At 32.1% G+C, this 20,405-nt stretch overlaps 1 protein-coding gene across 1 annotated transcript in view; it reads left to right on the forward strand.

The window, feature by feature from the left end:
* The first annotated feature begins 7,206 nt into the window (after positions 1–7,206).
* The window catches only part of LOC137922651 (lysosome membrane protein 2-like), a 38,099-nt gene continuing 24,900 nt past the window's right edge, over positions 7,207–20,405 (forward strand). The window contains exons 1-3 of the mRNA XM_068765664.1: positions 7,207–7,546; positions 17,963–18,054; positions 18,955–19,118. Coding sequence (XP_068621765.1) covers positions 7,297–7,546; positions 17,963–18,054; positions 18,955–19,118 — 506 coding nt within the window. The 5' untranslated portion in view covers positions 7,207–7,296. The remainder of the gene's footprint in view (positions 7,547–17,962; positions 18,055–18,954; positions 19,119–20,405) is intronic.

Here is a 20,405-nt window from a genome sequence, read left to right on the forward strand (position 1 = left end):
ATTTTCCTTGTATAAAGACTCCTAAGTGACTACATATATAACAAGAATGTTTTCATTCAACATCTTAAATTGTGAAATTTTTGGATATAGCTAGTTATTTCTTGATTTTAACAATAAGCAATTGGGTCCGGTTTTTTTGTTTTACAGCTTAGTTAAAAGCGGTGATCAAGAAAGCTCAAGTAATGCACTTAAATGATTCGCAACTCACAAGAGTTTTATACAGTGACCAACGAAACTCTTACGGTGCTAAACCAACACGTATCTATCAGAGTGGTTTATTGAATTCAAAGATTGAACTCGATGTTTCCAGTCTACAGTTTGACTAACTGCTACAAAGGAAAAAAATCTTAGCTATTGGTGTACCAAAAGTAGTCTTGACACTTTGGGTTCAAAAACGGGAACTCTTTTCATCAGCGAGCGGATACAACCATTTCAATTTCGATCATAGTAAATTAAGAACCTTAAAACTCTTTTGAAGGAGGTTAAGAGTCATGACAAGATCAGGTTGTTATAAATTTCGAACTAACATATATTTGGAGGAGCTTTAGTTTAAGTTTGCAAAAATAATACGTAAATCATGTAATTTAAATAGTGATATTTCTTATTCAAAAATTTATATATAGATATATTTATTTTATAAAAATAAATAAAATGGATAACTATAATGCACATAAAATATCGTTCTCAAAAAATACACATTAAAACGAGGATACTGTATGTTATCGAGGTCTAGGTCAAGTATAATCAGATTGAATTTTATTCTAGCTACGCACATTAACACATGAACACGAAAAAAAACGCTGACAGTTATAAGAATATCAAAAATTATTATCGATTAAAATGATTAATTATTTTTCAAAATACTTTTCTATAGTTATCAATTATAGAACTCATAGAACCCTGTTAAACAAATGGAACAAGCGTTGGGTTCACTCGTGTTTAAAGGTTTTACATGGTTTGAAGACGCAACCAACGCTTTTTTGGCTTTTTTGGTTTTACGATGTAAAAAAAAATTAATAAAATAATATGACAGCGTAGATATTACATTTCGAATGATGCGAAATGGGAATTGTAAAGGAGATGACGCAATGATTCTGCCTTATATATTCAAATACTTTTAATTTGTTTGACCCAGTGCGTGGACGCTTCGTTCTGTCCAAAGAGGACTCTAATGAGGAAGTTGTACCCGAATAAATGGTAATGTGTGTGTCCGACCAAAGAACCTTCTCTTCTACCTTTCCACTCTGTGAAAATTGTCTCTCGGTTTCAGGATCCAAACTCATCCAAACCATAGATCCATATTTTGTAACCTGTAACCATGTCAAACACCATATTTTAATATACCATCGCCGAATTTCCATATCTTTTCACGACACGACACGATCGGTCAAAACTGTAGTATCCAAATATCTTAAAGCCTCAACGATCCCAAGCTTGTTTGAATTTGCTAGTAGGTATTTCACTCGTGTCTCTCATACGTCGCACAACTGCGATATTACGGATCATTTCTGAGAATAGTACGACCACGTATGAATTCGTGAAACCAATTTCAAATAAGGAGACAGATCTTTATCACTTAAAGCCAATTGAAATCTGCAGTTACTTTTTTGTTGACTAAAAATTTTCACGTTTAATCTATAAATTGTGTATATAAATGACAAAACGATGAACGTAGCAGAGATGATCAGTAGAGTTATATTTTTGAACCCAAAATATCTTTTTAATTTTATTGTTTTTTATTAAATTTTTCAAATTCTTAGAACATTGTCTTACCTATGTATAATACTGCTAGATAGGTTCAAAATAAAACTATCTGTATTATTACTAGAATCAGACAAGGTTTTTAGTTCTTTTTTACTTCAAATGAAAAGAAAACTACAATTAATAATGTTACGTTATGTGAAATAAATAAAATTTGCTTTATTTGTCTTTTTATGTTTTTTATTTTGGTGTAAAGGAGTGCGACAAACTACTAACTTTTGACAGGACGAAGTTTTGTCGAAGTAACCATTCTATTAAATAATTAAGTTATGGATACTATCGTGCTATTTTAAGATACTATTAAAAATATAATGTAAAGCACATTGTTCTGCGTTTATTATAAATATACATATTCAAAACGTGGCGAGGAAACAATATGTTCCGGTCTGAAGGGTGTCGCAGCAAACTCCTAGGTTGCTCTCAAGGTGAGAAATGTGAACACGATATTATGTCATGTTGTTAAGTATCATTTACAAACTATTCATAGTATTGTATTATTATAATATTAAATACAAAACTATTAACAACATTATCGTTTTTCAGTATTCATAAACAAAGGATTGAATTATCATTTAATTTTTTTCTATTAAAAATTTATAAGCCGCAAAAGTTTAGAGCACTTTAGGTTTCGTGTATTCCATATCCTGAACCTGATTCCCATCTGAGTCCCACAGTAAAGCAAAAGCCAACTCGAGTTATCTGTTTTGAGTGTACTCTATTTCTAATCTATTTTAAAAGTTTCATCGTTGTCATTATCAGTTCAGGCATAGGAGGCCCACTGCTGAACCTCCTTCCGCTTCTACTATCTAAATTTCCAATAGGACCGACTAGAAGCGGAAGGAAGCCTGCGTCTAGCGTCTTTCGACGCCCTTAAAAAGGTCATATGTTCATCTTGTGTGGACGACATGTTCTGTGTTTGCGGGTGTGTAGTCTCCACTCCAAAATCTTAAAGCCCCAGCGGCCATCACTTCTGCGTGCTGAATTGATGATTATGATTATGTATGTTCGTACATAAAGTTTTTAATAAACACATAACAAAGTGCGTTGCGTGTTCTAAGAAACCGATTTAAGAAAGAAAGTGCTACGTTTATTAAACCAGGATCGGAAAAATGTGGGCGATAGTTAGGCTGCGTTAGAAATGAAGAAATGGATCTACCGTATACGATTGAGGTAAGATTATCGGTAGAAAGAAAATCGTAACCGGTAAGATCTTCGGTAAATCGGTAAGATAATCAAGAAAGAATATTCCCTCCTACGTAAAACAAAGGAGAGTTCGCTGACCTTTAGAGACAACAGTAAGATATTTCGCTTCACGTGTGCGTTTCCAAGATGCATTTAAGTCTCACAGGAAGAAACAATTTGGCCCGTCTACCGATTCATTACTCAATTTAATTTTATAAGTAGACCAACGACCCGCGGACAACTCTAACTCCTGAACACATTTAGATCCATTGTTTGATTGATATTATGCACGACATTCCCAGTTACATAACTGGGAATATATACTATAATATATTTTACAGTTATATAATAAATAATGATGATAAAAATATTATTAAAAATGATTATTTATTGACTCTACCATATTGGTACGTCGTAAAATCACCTTAATTTTTTTTATTTTAATATTGCTAGCATGACCTATATTAACAATAAGAAGGGAGTGTCTTTATTTACAATAACCTTAATATTATAGTTGGCATAATTATAGGTGATCACGGACAAGCACAAGAATAATTATTTGTTATTGTTTATACAAATTAAATCTTGAATACGGCGCGAACAATGTCACAAATGGACCATTCACAAATCAGTATTTTAATTTATTTTAAAAACAGGTTTTAGTGTTTGCATTCATATCTATGTTACTAGACTCAAGTAGAATATCCTTCACAATATAACACAATATATAAAAAAAAACTGTCCCTTAGTTAAGTCATAACTTCAGAACGACTTAACCGATTTAAATAATTTTTTGTTGATTAATTTTCTAATATTTTGTTTAGGGAAATACTGAAAATTGATAAAAAATTTAGTATTTTTAAAACATAAATTGGTTTTTTGCGCATATAACAGTTCGCTATGAACTTTGCCTGTTTAAAAGTTTATCCAATTTATAATTAATTACGTTTGTTATAAAAAATTACGTTTAACAGATTAATCAGTTAATGTTATATATCACTTAATTTTTTCATATCTTAAAATACAGAATAAATAAGTGTTGACACTCAAAAGCATGTTAAATTCGTTTTTTTACATTACACCTGATGATACAATCTGTCGTAAACATAACATACTAAAAATTTTACAACGTATATTTCCTTAAGTCGTTACTTAAACTTTAAGTGCTTAATTAAAACAAATAAAGGACTATAAAATGTGTATCCAATTTGGACTAGGTTGTATATATCCTATATCATTATCGTTCGTAAGGCGAAATAAATTTATTTTAAACGTTTTATGATAACTGTTTTAAATATGAAATACATGCAGACATTGAAAGAATAAAAACTAAATGATTCGTTACATATCACTTATCTTTTTAGTGTAGGGTCATGTTAGAGTGGCCATGTTTCAAATAAATAAAAAAGGATTTTTTAAATGTACAAGCATTCATTATATTCAATGTTTTAATTAAGTAATATTTACACAGTCAAGCAATAGTGTTCATACCATATTCCCCCAATCTACACCAAATATTTTAATGAAGTTTATTGATATGGAGCATTATTCTTGTTCTTATATGAACGCTCATGGTACCCTAGAGAACAATAGACATGACTTTGCTCTGAGCGAGATCGAATCAAAAGTGAGGAGATCCGCAAAAGAAAAAAGATGACCGGTTTAATTCGAAGAATTGCTCGTCTGTAGTGGCAGTGGGCGGAAATATAGTTCAGGTGGTAGGAAGTTGCTTTATATTGGCAGGGCTAGATCAGTCATAGTGGCTATTATTGAGGAATGCTGCTGCCAAGTAGTAGACGTATATAGACGGATGATAATATTTATGGACTTTCTCTTCCAAAATGCTGAAAAACTAAACTTTGTACTAAACGCACAAAATTTTAAAACGAGGCATTAGCTCAAAATGAAAAATGAAAGCTAAAAAAAGGTATAATGTATGTAAAAAAAGATAGATAATAGGCGATCGTATCAAGTCGTTACTTTAAGGGCAATCCCAGTAAATCGAAACGCATGGTCCACCTACAACTTTGTTATACAGTTATCAGTGCACACAATTGACACTTGAACCCTCCATACATTCTAACATATAAAATACTTTGAAGTTTGCGAGTACTAACTCTTAGCACAGTAATATTACGAAACCACATGATAATTTTAACATGTTAAAAAATATCAACACCGCTTTAATGTATTTGAACTAATAAAATATGAAAGATATCATTGTTTTTACAATCAAAGTTAATACCGAGAACCATTTTTCCCTATTTTTGAATTTGTATAAAAATTAATTTTACACACACACACATATATATATATATATATAAATTAAATTCACACAAATAACTTTTTAAATTCACTTATACATTGATCACGATATTTCTGGAACTATAGGACCTAGAGAATTTATTAAGGATATATCTTTTGTCGGGTAGAGGTCATACGAAAATAAATTTTAAGAAATCCCACCCATAAGGGAGTTTAAGGGAGAGTTCAAATAAAACACATTTTTTCGAACCAAATATCTCATAGATATAGAACAACGCAAAGGTTATAAAATAACATTTACAAAAGATAGTGTGTGCCATAGGAAGCGGGACGGTTAATAGCTTAATAATAATAAAAAATGTAACTACATTTAAAAGAAGTACATCGATTTATTTAGGACAGTGAATGGTAAAATATGTTATCGCATATCCACATCAGCGAGTGACCCAAACGCTTTAAATAGTCACATGTATTGACAACTACTTGTGATGAATAAAAGGAGTAAAAATATTATTTATACCTAGTTAAAAACTGGCTTATGAAAGTCCGAAAATGGACAATTCGTTACGTATCATCACCGCTATTTATTTATTTGTTAAGATGGTCATTAACATAATCATTGTTGGACATAGGCCTTCAAAAATTTCCTATAGGACCAGTTGAACGCGGCCTGCATCCAGTGTATTCTGTCGACCCTAATAAGGTCGTCTGTCTACCTTGTTGTCTCTACTATAGAAATAAATTTTGAACAATAGGCCGCAGCGGCCATTTGTTCAAAATTTCATGCCATGATAAGAACAGATCAAAAGAAAAAAAAACAGCCGTAGCAATGTGAGAAAACCACTTTTTATTGAATATTATATAGGTCATGCAGTACAGTATATCAAACCATAAATATAAAAACACGTTCAATAAAACAACAGATACTATATTTTTCATTGCGAGTGGTAAATAATAATAACCATATTATATACGTTATTTATATTTTTGTCTCAGTTAGCAAAAACAATATTTTACTGTCTGACCTTATTATTTTTTAGTTACAAAATCAAGTCAAAAAATCTAGTGGATCATAGATGACCTATATCAAAATCATGAAACCAAGAGAGTATTAACCTGATCGTAACTTATTCACAGTTACTATAACTTCAATCATCATCATCTTCATTTGAGCCGTTGAACGTCCACAGCTGAACATGGGTCTCCGACGTGGATTTCAAATACGACCGGTTAAAAGCGGCTTGCGCCTATCGTCCTCTCACGAACAAAGTAATCTATATACCTTGTAGGTTTTTACCCCGTAAGCAGCGCTTGCAGGTCCATGGTCTCCACTCCAAAACATCAAGGCCTCAGTGGCTCTCTATTCCACGCGCTGTGTGGCCTGCTCACAGCCTCTTCAATCTACCAATCCGCTAGGCTATATCGATTTCTATCGTTCGTCTATAAATGTTAATAATTCGTCTTTAGATTCGTTCGTTCATTTATTTCATTCGTTCGTTCGTTCGTCTATAAATAATGCTGAATTAAACTTTAAAATTACAAAATATTGCTAAACATTTTGTTTCTTCCTTACCGCATTTGCTACGAGTCGTCTCAGACTTTTGTACTTTTATATGGAATCCATATTATTTATCAATAATTCAGAATATGTCGTAGTTAACCAAAAACAAAGACTACTATATTTTTTAAGATTCACAAAGAACTTGTGTTTCAAAAAGAACCCTATGTAAATTCATCTTAACTGACATTGGGTCAATAAATCGATGAATCATTCATCAATTGGGCTTTTAGAAATTTATTCAGAAAACAAATATGTTAATGAATGTAAGCAAATACATGCCTTACTTGGGGTATCCAGGGAACGTTTCGACGCTTATAATTTCTCAGTATACATAAATCCTAAGACAACGATAACCCCTTTAAACCAGTAAGTTAAAAAAAAATAAGTCAATGATAAGAACAGTTGACCCACAACGCGAGATCAGTCGTCAACTGGCCAGTGACGCGGTAGCACGCCAGAATCGATACAGTTACTTTCGGATAATTGTACAATAAAAACATGAAACAAGTGTAAAAATTAAAGCTAAAATGGATCATCAAGATTTGGAAAAAATGACGTCTACATCCCTAATGTTGCCAGCAGAGAACGGCGCAGAGAAAGTCCTTGTAATTGCTCCTAACAATGGCGTTGGGAAGATACTCATAAGAGAAGATACGGTTCTTGGCAACATACAGGGATGTGCGGGATGCGGGCGCGCTCAGTTCAACTGTTCCGGTGTTAAAAAACAGTGGTCGGTGTTATGCTGGGGTGAGCAGTCGGATAAAAAATACTATTTATGTAAGTATATTATAAATCACGAAACAACAATAAACATTAACGACATGTTCGACATTTAAATTATATCTCTCTAATAAAAGAACATCACTCTGACCTATCTGCATTTACAGATTTTGCTAATTTGAAGTGGCAGAGCGATGATGGCACCTAGACTAAACTTCTTTTTTAGTAACTAACTCGAATACTCCCTTGGCGCGGATCCTAAACATAGATTTATTACAGGAGGTTTTAATAAAGTATTTTTTAAATCTCTTGATCTAAAACTAAGATATTTTTTTTAACAAACCTGTAGACAATATTCACTTGAAGGCTTAACTACGTATGTAAAAAAAGGACTGTCCACCACCCGCTTCGCGAACTTAATTAATGACTCCAAATCCCATTGCGGGTGAAATTTACGAAAAGAAACATAATATTTTCTTAGCTGATTATTATTTGATAAAATAAATATTGCTACCGAATTTAGGTCTTTAAGCCTTATATTTCTAGATATCGTGATTATTTAGTAGATGGGTAGAAATATCATATATCTAGTAGATGGAAAAACCGTTAAAGAATTTTTTTTTCTATAAAATTATGGAAAGATTAATTAAAAAGTTATGTGATATGTAATAAAAAAACTGTTTTATTACGATTGTTATAAAAGTTTAATGTTAAACATTTTTAATGTGTTTATGTCACCGATATAGTTACAGATAAAAATTATTACAACGATTCAACTAGACTAGACTAGAATGCAACTAAACTCCACGGCCCGGAGCAAATTACATCCGTCAGCAAAGAAATAAGACACATGTTCATTGTTTTATGACAGATTAAGATGGAATGATTAGTGTAAAACGATTTAATTGCTCCATAAAGTAAAATATTCCTATATTTATGATTTTCATTTCTATAAGACATTAAAAGTAATCTTCGAATACTCAATATAAAAAAAACTAATCTTCTTGTGGGAATCTGTTATATTTCCGCCGTTTTTATTTCAATTTCGTTCATGAAAATGTAATGCTTTGAATGTAATTATTATTGATAATTTTTAATCTATGTAAAAATTTAGTATTTCAATATAAGCCACACCGTTCAACATTGGGTTATCTTTCTCTAAACTATATAGGCCGTTGATATCACACGTGAGCCTCATTCGAGGTAACCGCATTTTGCAACTATCAAATAAAATGCATTTAAAAGTTAATCGCTTGGCCCAGCCAAACTGGATGTCGTGGTTTTCAAATCTAATAAAATCTTTTAGACTTTAGGTCTTTAGTTGTATTGCTAAAACTAGACGGTATAAATCACTTATATTTATTTTATATAAAAATAAGTGTTGAATGTAAACAAAAATAAAAAAAATATTATAAACATATTACGTTTTTATTCCAGCGTAATTGCGTAATTCCAGCTTTTTTATTTCAATTACAAATTCATGACAGAAACATATACAATGTATTACATTAACCCTTAAACGTTAACAAACATTCTATTGTTTGAAATAAAAAAAATGTATTTATTACGGAATCAATGTGCAACAATGTTGTCGTAAAAACTTGAGCTTTTTTTAATATACCTAATCCTTGTTTCCGACTTATTAATAGGTTATCGCATGGGTTGTGTAATAAAAACTAATTTCTAAATCATAATGGAGCGTCCTTTGACTACTATTTGAACACCAAATTATTCATGACTTCCTTTAAAGAGACCACTTGCCTACGTCATACGTGTCTGAATGTCAGAAGAACCCAATTCGATTAAAACAAGAATCTGATTTAGTTTTCCTATAATGGCATCCTTCCACTTAAAGTAACGAATGTTCTTAACGAGACTAGATCTGTGAAGAGCCCATAACAAATTCAGAAGAGTTTTTTGTGGTCACTTTCTCCATTCACAATATAATTTTTAAATAAAGTGAATTATTTTTACTTTTAAATACAATAAAATAAATTTATTGACGCAAATTAATGAAATAAAATACGTATTTACTGTTCACGATTACGTCATAAAACTATAATCGTACGTATGAAGTCAATAAAAGGTTAAACGAAATTGTTTCGCTTTAGAAGTTATAAAGCAAAAGGCGATAGTAAGTTAGTGTATGATAATATTTTAACGACGTAATACTGATTACCATGACAAGCTTCGTGTCCACAGTTCATTTTACCTTGTGTCCTTCAAATTTCCTCACGATATCATGTACGGCTTTCTCGATGTTTTTTTAAAGGAAGGGTCATAAGAAAGTTTACAATCTTAATAGAAATAACATAATAAAAAAAATTGCGCTTTAACGAATATTTTTTTAACAAAAGAAGGAACGTAATTTATTTTCTGAAAATTATACTGTCAAATAGTCATCCAGAGCTTCGAGAGTATTCTCCCAAACGACACTTAAAGTTTTCAAAAACACGCCTGCAAGTTAAAACTGTTACCGCCGCCATGTCTTCTTAGTTGCTTTACAGTAATTCAACAATTGTCTTCCTAGACTTACAAAAGACTGCTCTCAAGATGTCACCGTGTCACACCTCTTCGCTATGGTTTTGTTTGGAATAATTTCTCTACGTTGAGTTCTTCTACAACAAGTACAACTCTGTAACTTGATTTCTTGAAGCTTTGAACAATTGAACTTTAACATGGCCTTCTTATTCTTCATCTTCTTTTCAGCCGATGGACTTCCACTGCAAGGCATAGGCCTACCCTATATTAATTATCCATAAACTTATTCGAATATTTTAATTCTCACAAAATGTAGTTCTTGCATGAAAAAAGAAACTATTAGTTACCTTTGTAACTTTTTGGTAAAAAAAAACTTATTTTGCTTACCTAAGAATGGACTTCGTCTACTTAGTAAATGTTTTTTAGGCAAAGTAATCGCTTTTAGCACTGGTTTACCGATAAGTACAAGGAAGATTCTTTTGCTAGTTTTAAAAAAAATAACGTACTAACTACATTGTACTGCATTGTAAACGACTATCATTTTTTTACTTTGTCAACGACTTATTATCCACTAGTGGTACCTAAGCAGTAGAGGACTGAAACATGACATCGTAGGTCGCGAGTTCGATTCCCGGGGTACAGTCTGATAAATAATTCACACATTGTCCATTAATTATATAGGATGGCACTGCTCATAAACAGGTTTTCACAGGATGGGCTGCAGCAACCTCTGCATACAATAATACCAAATTGCGATCGCTAACTCACTTGCCGAACGTGGCGATTATGGTCCCCCCCCCCCCTAAAAATCTTTGGGGGAGACCTAGTAGTGGGCGTCTATGGGAAATGACGATGAATTGACTTTAAAGATAATAGCACTACATACGAATGATACGTTCCCCTCTAGACTATTCCAACGTTTATTAACTATTTTATTTAAAAAATATATCGCACCGCTAAATTACTTTCATCTATTCTTCGTAAGTCTGAGGTATATATCATTCCTGTTCCATCGTGACGTCATCCATCTTATGCTAAAGAATATTTGAATTTATTATTTTCATGTACTGACATTACTTTTTTACTTTTCTTTGCGTTTGTACAAGACAGAGTATAAATTACCTTTAATTGCCCAATAACGATCACGCGTTTCTCTCGAGCAGTCCTTGAGGCAGGTCAATATTTGCAAGTCATACAATGGAGAGACATGAATGAGCTCTATATAATGTAAAAACTAATGCATATATAGTGTTCTCACTTGAATAAAATATTACTTGCCATTGCGGTTATTCAAGTTTATTTAATAATGCTCGTTCGAATTCAAATTCGAATGCCGATTTGAATTTGGATACTATGAAAACAGTAGCTGCAATTTAGTTTGGGGTAGTGGACTGTAAAGTTGAAGTGACAGTGAGATTGATATATAGACAATGACAGCCTGCTTCCAACCGATCCTTTTGAATGAAATCTAATGGGGGAGGCCAATGTGCGCGGAGCTGCTGGAACTACAATGATGATAATAGTGATGGTGCTTTTAGTACAAAATAATGGCTCAAAAGTGTTTAAACACGTTCTTGAAATCGATTGTTCGGATGACTATTGCAATGAATGGAATCCCAGTCCAACTTTCATATAATCATTTGTATGTTCTTCATACTGCTTCCATTTGCATTTTAATCCGCTTGTTGATTATACAAAAACCGACATTCCAAATTTTCATACGAATATGCACACAATTACAAATCAGTTTTACAAATGCGAAAAAGATTATTTATATATTGATAGTATATTACCTACTTGAAGCTATAAGACATCAACTTTTGGACATAGGCTTTCCATAAATTTCCAACTAGACCGGTAGGAATTGCATTAGCTCAGCATTTATGGACATCCCTGTTAAGATGTTCCCATCTGTCCACCTTATGGGTGAAGGTACTGCGCTACCCTTACGGGTCCATCAGAACCAAAAACCTCCACGGACATTTGTTCTGCGCGCTATGTGACTTGATCATTGCCACTTCATCTTACTATGCCACTGCGAATACTGAATGACTAACTTAGATAAATTATTAAAATCTGAATTATCGCAAAAATAACAAAAAAACTGTGAGGATGAAAATAATAGGCGAACTCATGTCAGAATTATTTATTTCGAAAAGGAAATTACATACACGACTTTTCACGACGCCGCCATTTGAGAGAGTACTATGACCTCTCAACAGAAAATTTTAAATAATCCTAATGACAAACCATTTCGTTCCTTTTCTCACCAAATTTCTTAAATAGCTTTAATTATAACATTATTGGTTTTCTATAGAACCTTAAACCGAAATACCGTTTGAAATTACAATCACGTATAACGACATGTATAACGACGAACTTAATGCTAAAGGTATTCTCTGCCAGTTATGTTTTTGGGCAGAGCAAAGATAAATTAATGAAAGTAGGTAAAATAAGAAAATATCATAAAAGATAAAAAAAATTGGAAGGAACTAACAAAGAAGATTAAAAAAACATTGTATAAATAAATTAATTGCTACTACAATAATGATATATAAAAATGATGTAACACATATATTTAAATATTCAGATGAAATATTTATATAAATATATAAACATCTAATTCGGGTCACGAAAATAGCTGAAAAAGCTCATTCCAAAGTAATTAATTTTTACGATTACAAAAATTATTATTTTCAGATAACATCGCTAAGAAAATTTAACAAGCTAATAAGTCCTTGAATGAAACCTGGTCATTCCTCTTTAGCCTACTAATTAATATATTCATTATAAAGCATGATTTTATAATTAATGAAAATAAATTAAAGTCAACTTTTTACTAACAATAAACTTCAAAATGAACAATAACCTTAAAATCATAATGGTCATGGAGTGGTGATTGTAAGTACTAAATCCCTTCATGCGTTCTGATCTGGTCTTCCTGGTTACCTTCTTACGTAGCAGCTTACCGGTATTATTATTTTCCCGAGAAAACCCAACATTTCAAAGTGAGAGATTGCGATCTTCATAGTTGTGGAGAATGGCACAAGGTTGTGGAGGAATTGAATAATATTTTTTTAGCAGAGTAAAGGTCAGCTAAGAAGTGATTTAACAAAATTTTAGCCGCAAGGGGCTGTCCAATAAAAGAAAAGGATATTGTCTTTCTATAGTGTTTATAAGTATAAACCTTGTCGAGAATATTTTTAATATATAAAAATTACCAAGAATGGATTTTATTAATTTACACCGACATAAGGCAGTCACACGAAGCGAGTATATTTATAAAACTCCATATCATCACAAATAAAAAAAACATGTTTACTTTACTCGTTTCAGCCCATATATACTCGCTTCAAGGCCTCTCCCAAAGATATCAATAGGATGTTATTCCATAAACGTTACGCGCGGCAGACGGATTGTCGATCGCAATGTAATATTGTGGTACGCAAAGGACGCTGCTGCCCATCTTTTGAAAACTTATTTATGAGCAGTGACAATCCTAAATAATTAATGCACAAAGTGTGAATTTTACTATATAAGACTATATCCCGAAAATCGAAGCCGCGACCTACGATCGCTATTCTCAGTTCTCTTCTGCTGGGTAACCACTGCTTAAATTGTTTTACACCCAATTAATAAATTTTATGTAATGGAAAAAATCACGTAATTACTCTTTCAATGTTATTATTTTTTCCTGTTTCGATTTAAAATAACAAAGCCACAACTGTAATACATTATTTATGATGTTGTATTATATAAAGATTTAACAGTGTATAATACCGTTCGATCATGTTACATGCATCTTATAGATCTAAACAATATGTGACTCAACATATACCCAATTATATTTGGAAAAGCTTACGCTCTTATTATACCAAATATAGCGAGGAAAATTATTTTCTTATAGAGGTACACTGTTTTATATTTGTAAAGTGAAAAGCAGAGTTATATTATTAACTAATGGTATTTATCCGTTAGCATATATATGTACACCATCTTAGAAGTTACCGTGCGCTGATGCCGCTAGCTTAACCTGATACCTAAGCTCAAGGGTTACTTACTATTAAGTCCTAAAAGCTGTACCGTTTTGAAATTTGCAAAGAATTTTTTTGTCATGGATTATTCATATTTACAGTTGGACCATATTAGAGGTGACCGGGCGACTCTAAGGCGGACGATGGTTAGAGGTGGTCTCCACCATCGTAATAGCACCGCGAGGGTTTTGGGGATAGCGTGAACCATACACGCATATCCAGGGACGGGCTATCTAAAATAGCGCGGCGCGAGAGAAGACCGCGTGGCGATCCCTGACCGGGAGATACCGCGGTCCCCCTTATAGCGCAGAGGGCGATCACCGGGGGGGTTTTATTTGATAGGAATCCCACATACTCCTGTCCTCCCCCCAGTGGCGGGGCATCTTGTATGTCAGAAAGATTCCCCCCCCCCCAAACCAAAAAAATGTTAGAGGTGACCGGGCGCTAAGGCATTTTAGCTTATACCTAAGACCTAAACTCAAGGGCTTCTTCAGGAACCTCGTCTTGGGCCGAAGTAAAAGAGGAATTCTGCTGGATAAAGATGCCAAACTCTTATGTCACTGTCGCTATAGACGGATGCTTTGCAGATACACTGAACCTCGGCTTAAATTGTCGGTCTATACGCATTTAACATTACCGATTGGGAGATGTCTAAGACAGCCGAGCCGACTCATGGCTCGATAAATAGCTATGATATTGCAACTCGTTTTTTTTTTTAATATCGTGTCCTCAGTGGGTTGTAGATGAAGGTCTGATTATTAGGTATGACAGTAAAGTAATGCCAATCCATTCATACTTTAGGTTTACAAAATATAGCTACATAATATATTTGGATCACTGGAAACCGCCACGTCGCTCGTTCAAGCGAAGGTCATTGGTGTCAAAAGTTTCGTATTTTACACGCAAAAACCTTTCTTTTAATGTACAACATATACAATCGTTATCTTAACATCTATTTCCCTTTAAGATATGCCATTCGCTATATTTCTGTTTTTATTGTCTGTATTTATCTTTCAGATCAATTAGTATATTTTAAAAGAACAAGAACATATAATGAGCGGTATGAGCAGTCATTAAAACAATTTCTAGTTTTATAAATAAACTAAATGTTAATGATACACTTTTATATCCATCCAAATATATCGAATTTAACTTGACAAAAATCTTATTTATCTTTGCTCGTCACTCTGCTTCGCTGCATACTAATTAGTTGTTGTTTTTTGTTGTTTACTATTATATAGGATGATTGGTTATTAATGTAAAACTTTTATAGGGGATATAATATATAAATATAATGTGTAGCTCTCTTACCGATAATCAATACATAATATACAATGAACTGATAACATAGTATGAAATTATGTTTTTAATATTCAGATTACAACATACAAAAATAAAAGAAAGTTAATAACTGTTCACTATCTGTTCCTGCAGACTTTGTATTAACGAAAGTTATAGGCTGGCCAAATTTCCATAGAAAAATTAATGTTACATATTTCAAGTGATCATTTCATACAGGGTGATTGGACATAAGTGTCGGTGTTTTTTTTCTGACAATGAGTAACAGATTCATCTTTTTCTAACTTTACATCTATAACCAATCACCATGTATATTGTATATCATTTGTGTCCAAAATTTTTAATCGATGACAAACATTTATATGTCTAAACATACTGTATTTATAAATATTTAGGTTTTGTTTTAAATATTTTTACACAATACAATCTCTGTTAATAAAAAAAAACTGTTAAAAACAAGCTTGACAAGCTTTAGACATATTTAAACAAGAAGAAATAGAAGCTTGCTAACCATTCCTTTGCGGTACGCATTAAAATCGCAATACAATCGAACGATGGGACATAAAACACGTGCGAAGTCTGACATTTAACCGTATATTTATAGTAGTTAAATAAAAGAAATAATTTAATTTATATATCTAGTATGGCATGTTTAATATAGGGATTTAAAAGTTAAATAAATAATTTCTGTAATTGAATTGAGAATTCTGAATGCCTCGTTTGTGATAATCGATGTGTGTTCAGAAATACTACCAATGAAAACATTATTTGAAGAAACTATTCGATTTTGTGATGAAATCAATTTAAGTCATCATATCTCTTTATGAACATTGTTGTTAAAGTGGAATTCCATAGTAGGTGTAAAGTTTAAAAATAAAACAGAAAACTTATATCTTAATTGTTTGTCAACGTTCATGGTCATAACACGAATATACAGAATTACCCATAAATCAACGGGTGACCGGGCACGCTCAGAAAATTAAATAAAAATATCTATTGCACGTATTATAAAACTTATAATACACAGTAATCATTTTAAATACATGATTGACATTTAACATTGTTGAATGAATTTCATCTGCCGCTTAGAAAAAAAATTCAAACAGTAACATTAAAAAATGAAAAGAAAAAAAATTTCAAATTAAAGATTACTAGTCAAAATATTAGAGATATTAAGTTTCAAAAACTTCATTTATTTTATTAGCCTATTTACCTGAACTCAACTTCACATTGATTTGTGGAAACCTGTTTATTGTTATATACAGGGAAGTGTAAGCAACTTTCTTAGGTAATTTCATTTCGTATCGAAAATACTATATCTATGTAATAAAAAAGTAACAGAAATTACTAAAAATATAAAGATTTATATAATTTATTTATATAACTTAAAAAAATATCTCATAGCCTATATATAACTAAACAATATAAAAAGTCCCAAGTTGTTAAATATCACTTGATTGACGTCTATAAAAACTACCATGGCTTGCGTTTTGTCCCGATATCATTTATTTTTAAAAGTTTCAGCTCTGTTACTTTATTAAAACTGCCATCACTTCAACCGATCATTTATTTAAGTATATATTCTGATAGTCTAATTTGTCCAGTACACATATTTGTCATGACAATGAAAAGATTTGTCATCATCTCCCAGATTAAGTAATTTACAGCAAGTTTAGTATCAGAATATGCACGAAGTATATTTAACGCTGCCAATGAACACGATCTCTTTATTTAATTTTATCAATTCGACTGTTTACATTGATAAGTGTTTTTCTTAATAAAAATATGTACACAAAACATGGTATGATCATGTTATCTACAAGGTTTATTAATTATAATAATCATCTAGAGATGACATCTACTATGTTATAAAATTATTTTGTAGTCAGGCAGAAATATGTTGTTTTAGTCTTATCAAAAAGCTAAACATTACTGCTTATATTATATTTTATAAATGTTGAATAAAAAAAAATATATAAACATTTATTTGCACGGTATTTCTAATTACCAATAATTATACAACTTAAATATATGGCAGTTTTTCTTTGTGCTAAAATAATGCACAAAAAACTATTCTTACTTATGCAGTGCGTCGTTTTAGCCCGCAGATGCTTAATACATACGCTTCCCTCAAAGATATCTATGGGAGTTTGTAAATCTATGCGAATTACTACTACGTATGTACACTACGACTAACGTCTGTTACCAGCGATGACTAACGGCACCAAAAGGTAGTCTCTCTCTTCTGATCTCAGCGCGAACTTGCAATAGCTCACAGAACCATGGATTTCTCCATGACACGGGATTTCTGTACGAGATACAATCAAAAACAAAGAATTTTTATCCTCCACCTACGTCGACCCACTAGGTTTTCGATAACTTTAACAAGTTCAACGCTGGATGCATTTTATGGGAAATCTGTGGTGTAGGCCAAAGTCCAGTTGAGGACATTCTGCGGCTAAAATGATGAAATTTAATTACTACGTGCGTTCGTTCGTACGTTTAAAAAACTTAGACAAAATTAACAAAGACCAACTTAATATTCAAAAGAAATCAAAATAAATTCATTAAAATAAATCGATACCATACCAAATCTTAGTACGAAAAATTATTGTTAAAATATTAGCTATTGCTTATAGTGACGTAATTCATGTTGCAGTGCTTGTACTCCTGTCTGCCACGTTCGCACTAAGTGTCATCGGCACCATCTTTTTCTGCTTCACCAACACAATCAATGACGCCATACTTTCCGTAAGTGATTATAACTATTCATTTAAAAATCAAAAATAATACGATAATTATTAATTAAAGTTTACACCATAAAAAATAAAAACTCTTCACTAAGTCTTTTAAAATAATAAAATAAGGTCTGGAAATTGATCTTGAAAATACTTTTTAATCGAACCTTTAATGGAAATTTTATTTAATTAACACAAGGAGTAATATAATTTTAATAACTAAAATATGTCACATGACCTTATGTTTCCAAAGTATTTAAAAATACCGTCAATATCAGTACCACTGTTAGTTGTCGTAACATTTCGACACGTGTTGATGTCGAGTTTGATTTAATCATTCAAACTTCTCTCCGCCCCTGCACACTCAATAGGCAGATTAAATAACGGGTGCCTCCCCGATTTCCTGTAACACATTTCCGTCCCATTTCACTAAATCACTTCAACAAAAACCTCTAGTAATTGAAAGGAGAGATAATATAGATCAACAAAGGTAAAATATAAGTGTCAATAGTTAGGAACACTTCTTAGTTAACACTTTAGCTAGCTAAATTATAATGACGTTATATTATCTGGAAAGTTTATTCAATTAAACCAGAATTTGGTATAAATTTCGGTCTCACATAGTCAACGCGGTCAGATGCATTTAAATTAAGTTACAGCTTCATATACTCGTAACTTCTTTAACTATAAAACATGAAGATATTTCATCATCAAGTCATCCCATAGACGTCCACTATAAGGCATAGGCCACCCTGAAGGTCGCCGCGGTGACCGATCTTGCACTGCCCACAAAATATTTTATTGTTGAAGCTTAAGTAAAATTTACAATAGATGTATGAAATATCTTCACTAATTACATGTGATAACTTTTACCGTGTACTGTAGGAAGATTAACAATATCTCATATTCTCAGAACATGGTGATAAAGAACAATACAATCGCGTACGACATGTGGAAGAGGCCAACCGTGCAGCCACTAATGAAGGTGTACCTTTTTAACTACACGAACTGGCAGGACGTTAAAGATGGCAATGAAAGACATCTGCACGTAAAAGAAGTTGGCCCCTACGTTTACTCGTAAGTAATATTTATCCAATTTCTTCTCAAATTTAGCCACAAATACATATCATAAAATAAAACTAATTTTTAACTACTATCTTATACATTACTAGTTGTACTCCACCTGCTTCATGTGGTTCGCACGGGTAAAAGTAATTTTAAAAAATCAATTCTTGTTAAGTTAACATTCTTAAAAGTTTGTGAAGAAGTTTTATGCCTATAAGAATTGATGTGAGTTTTAAAATAAATATTTTGTAATGAACGCCCTCTTATAGTTGAAACTACCTAAAATCGTACTACGGAATATACCTAACAAACTTCAAGTATCTAAGCCCTATAGTTCCAAAGATATCATGATAAGTCAATACATAGGTGGAGACCTCCTATACATAGATAGAGTTATTATTATTGAAATAGATAAAGGTAAGGTTACAGTATAACAGCTATAAGGTGTTCCAAGGAACCTTACCCCAAGTTATGGACTCAAAAATGTCAGCCCTAACCTTAGCCATAAATGGCCATAAATGTTAACCACGATACAATCATTCAAATTTTATTTATGGGTATATAATTATATCATGTGTAAATATATCTTTTTTTTAGTGCCTAATAAACTTGAAGAACTTTCCTTTTGATAGATTACAAGTCCTGGCTAATTGATTTTGTGACATGATTTTATGACCTAAATTTCTAGAACAAAACCGAAACTGCACTTCATGTAAGATAGCATGTGTGAGTTTAATAATCACACAAAGTTATTAATAAATTCATTGCAATAAAACATTCGATTGTAAAGGTTTTTTTTAATTAGTTATATTGATAGTTCATTATTGAAATATATATTTTTGTTTCATACAAACATTATTTGAACTTCAATATTTTATACAATTTTATCGTAAGCACGAGGTCGCCAAAAATGTAAATATTTACGCAAATTTAACCTTTGATACGATTTTTTCCACATTTATCGAGCAACTATTCACATTATATTATAAGCACAAAAAGGTAGCAACGATTTAAAGAATTTTAATGGTAAATACAATTGTTACGTGCATAAAGAGCCCGGCTTTGTCTGGAAATTACAACACAGATTATTGATCTTTCGGGATTTCTCTACAAGATCTAATTAATAAATCAGTAATAAGATTTGTAAACGAGGTAAGCTACCGACATAGTCCAGCGAATTGGCAAGTGTAAGCGACTATGTTTAAGTCACTTAGCGCGTAGAACATATGGCTGCTGGGGTCTGAAGTTTTTGGAGTAAAGACCATGGACCAGCAAGTGCAGCGTAGGGCGTCTACCTAC

This window comes from Battus philenor, unplaced genomic scaffold (assembly GCF_028537555.1).
Source record: "Battus philenor isolate CCGP_79_NKW_IND1 unplaced genomic scaffold, ilBatPhil1.0.hap1 SCAF_20, whole genome shotgun sequence".
Classification (NCBI taxonomy): domain Eukaryota; kingdom Metazoa; phylum Arthropoda; class Insecta; order Lepidoptera; family Papilionidae; genus Battus; species Battus philenor.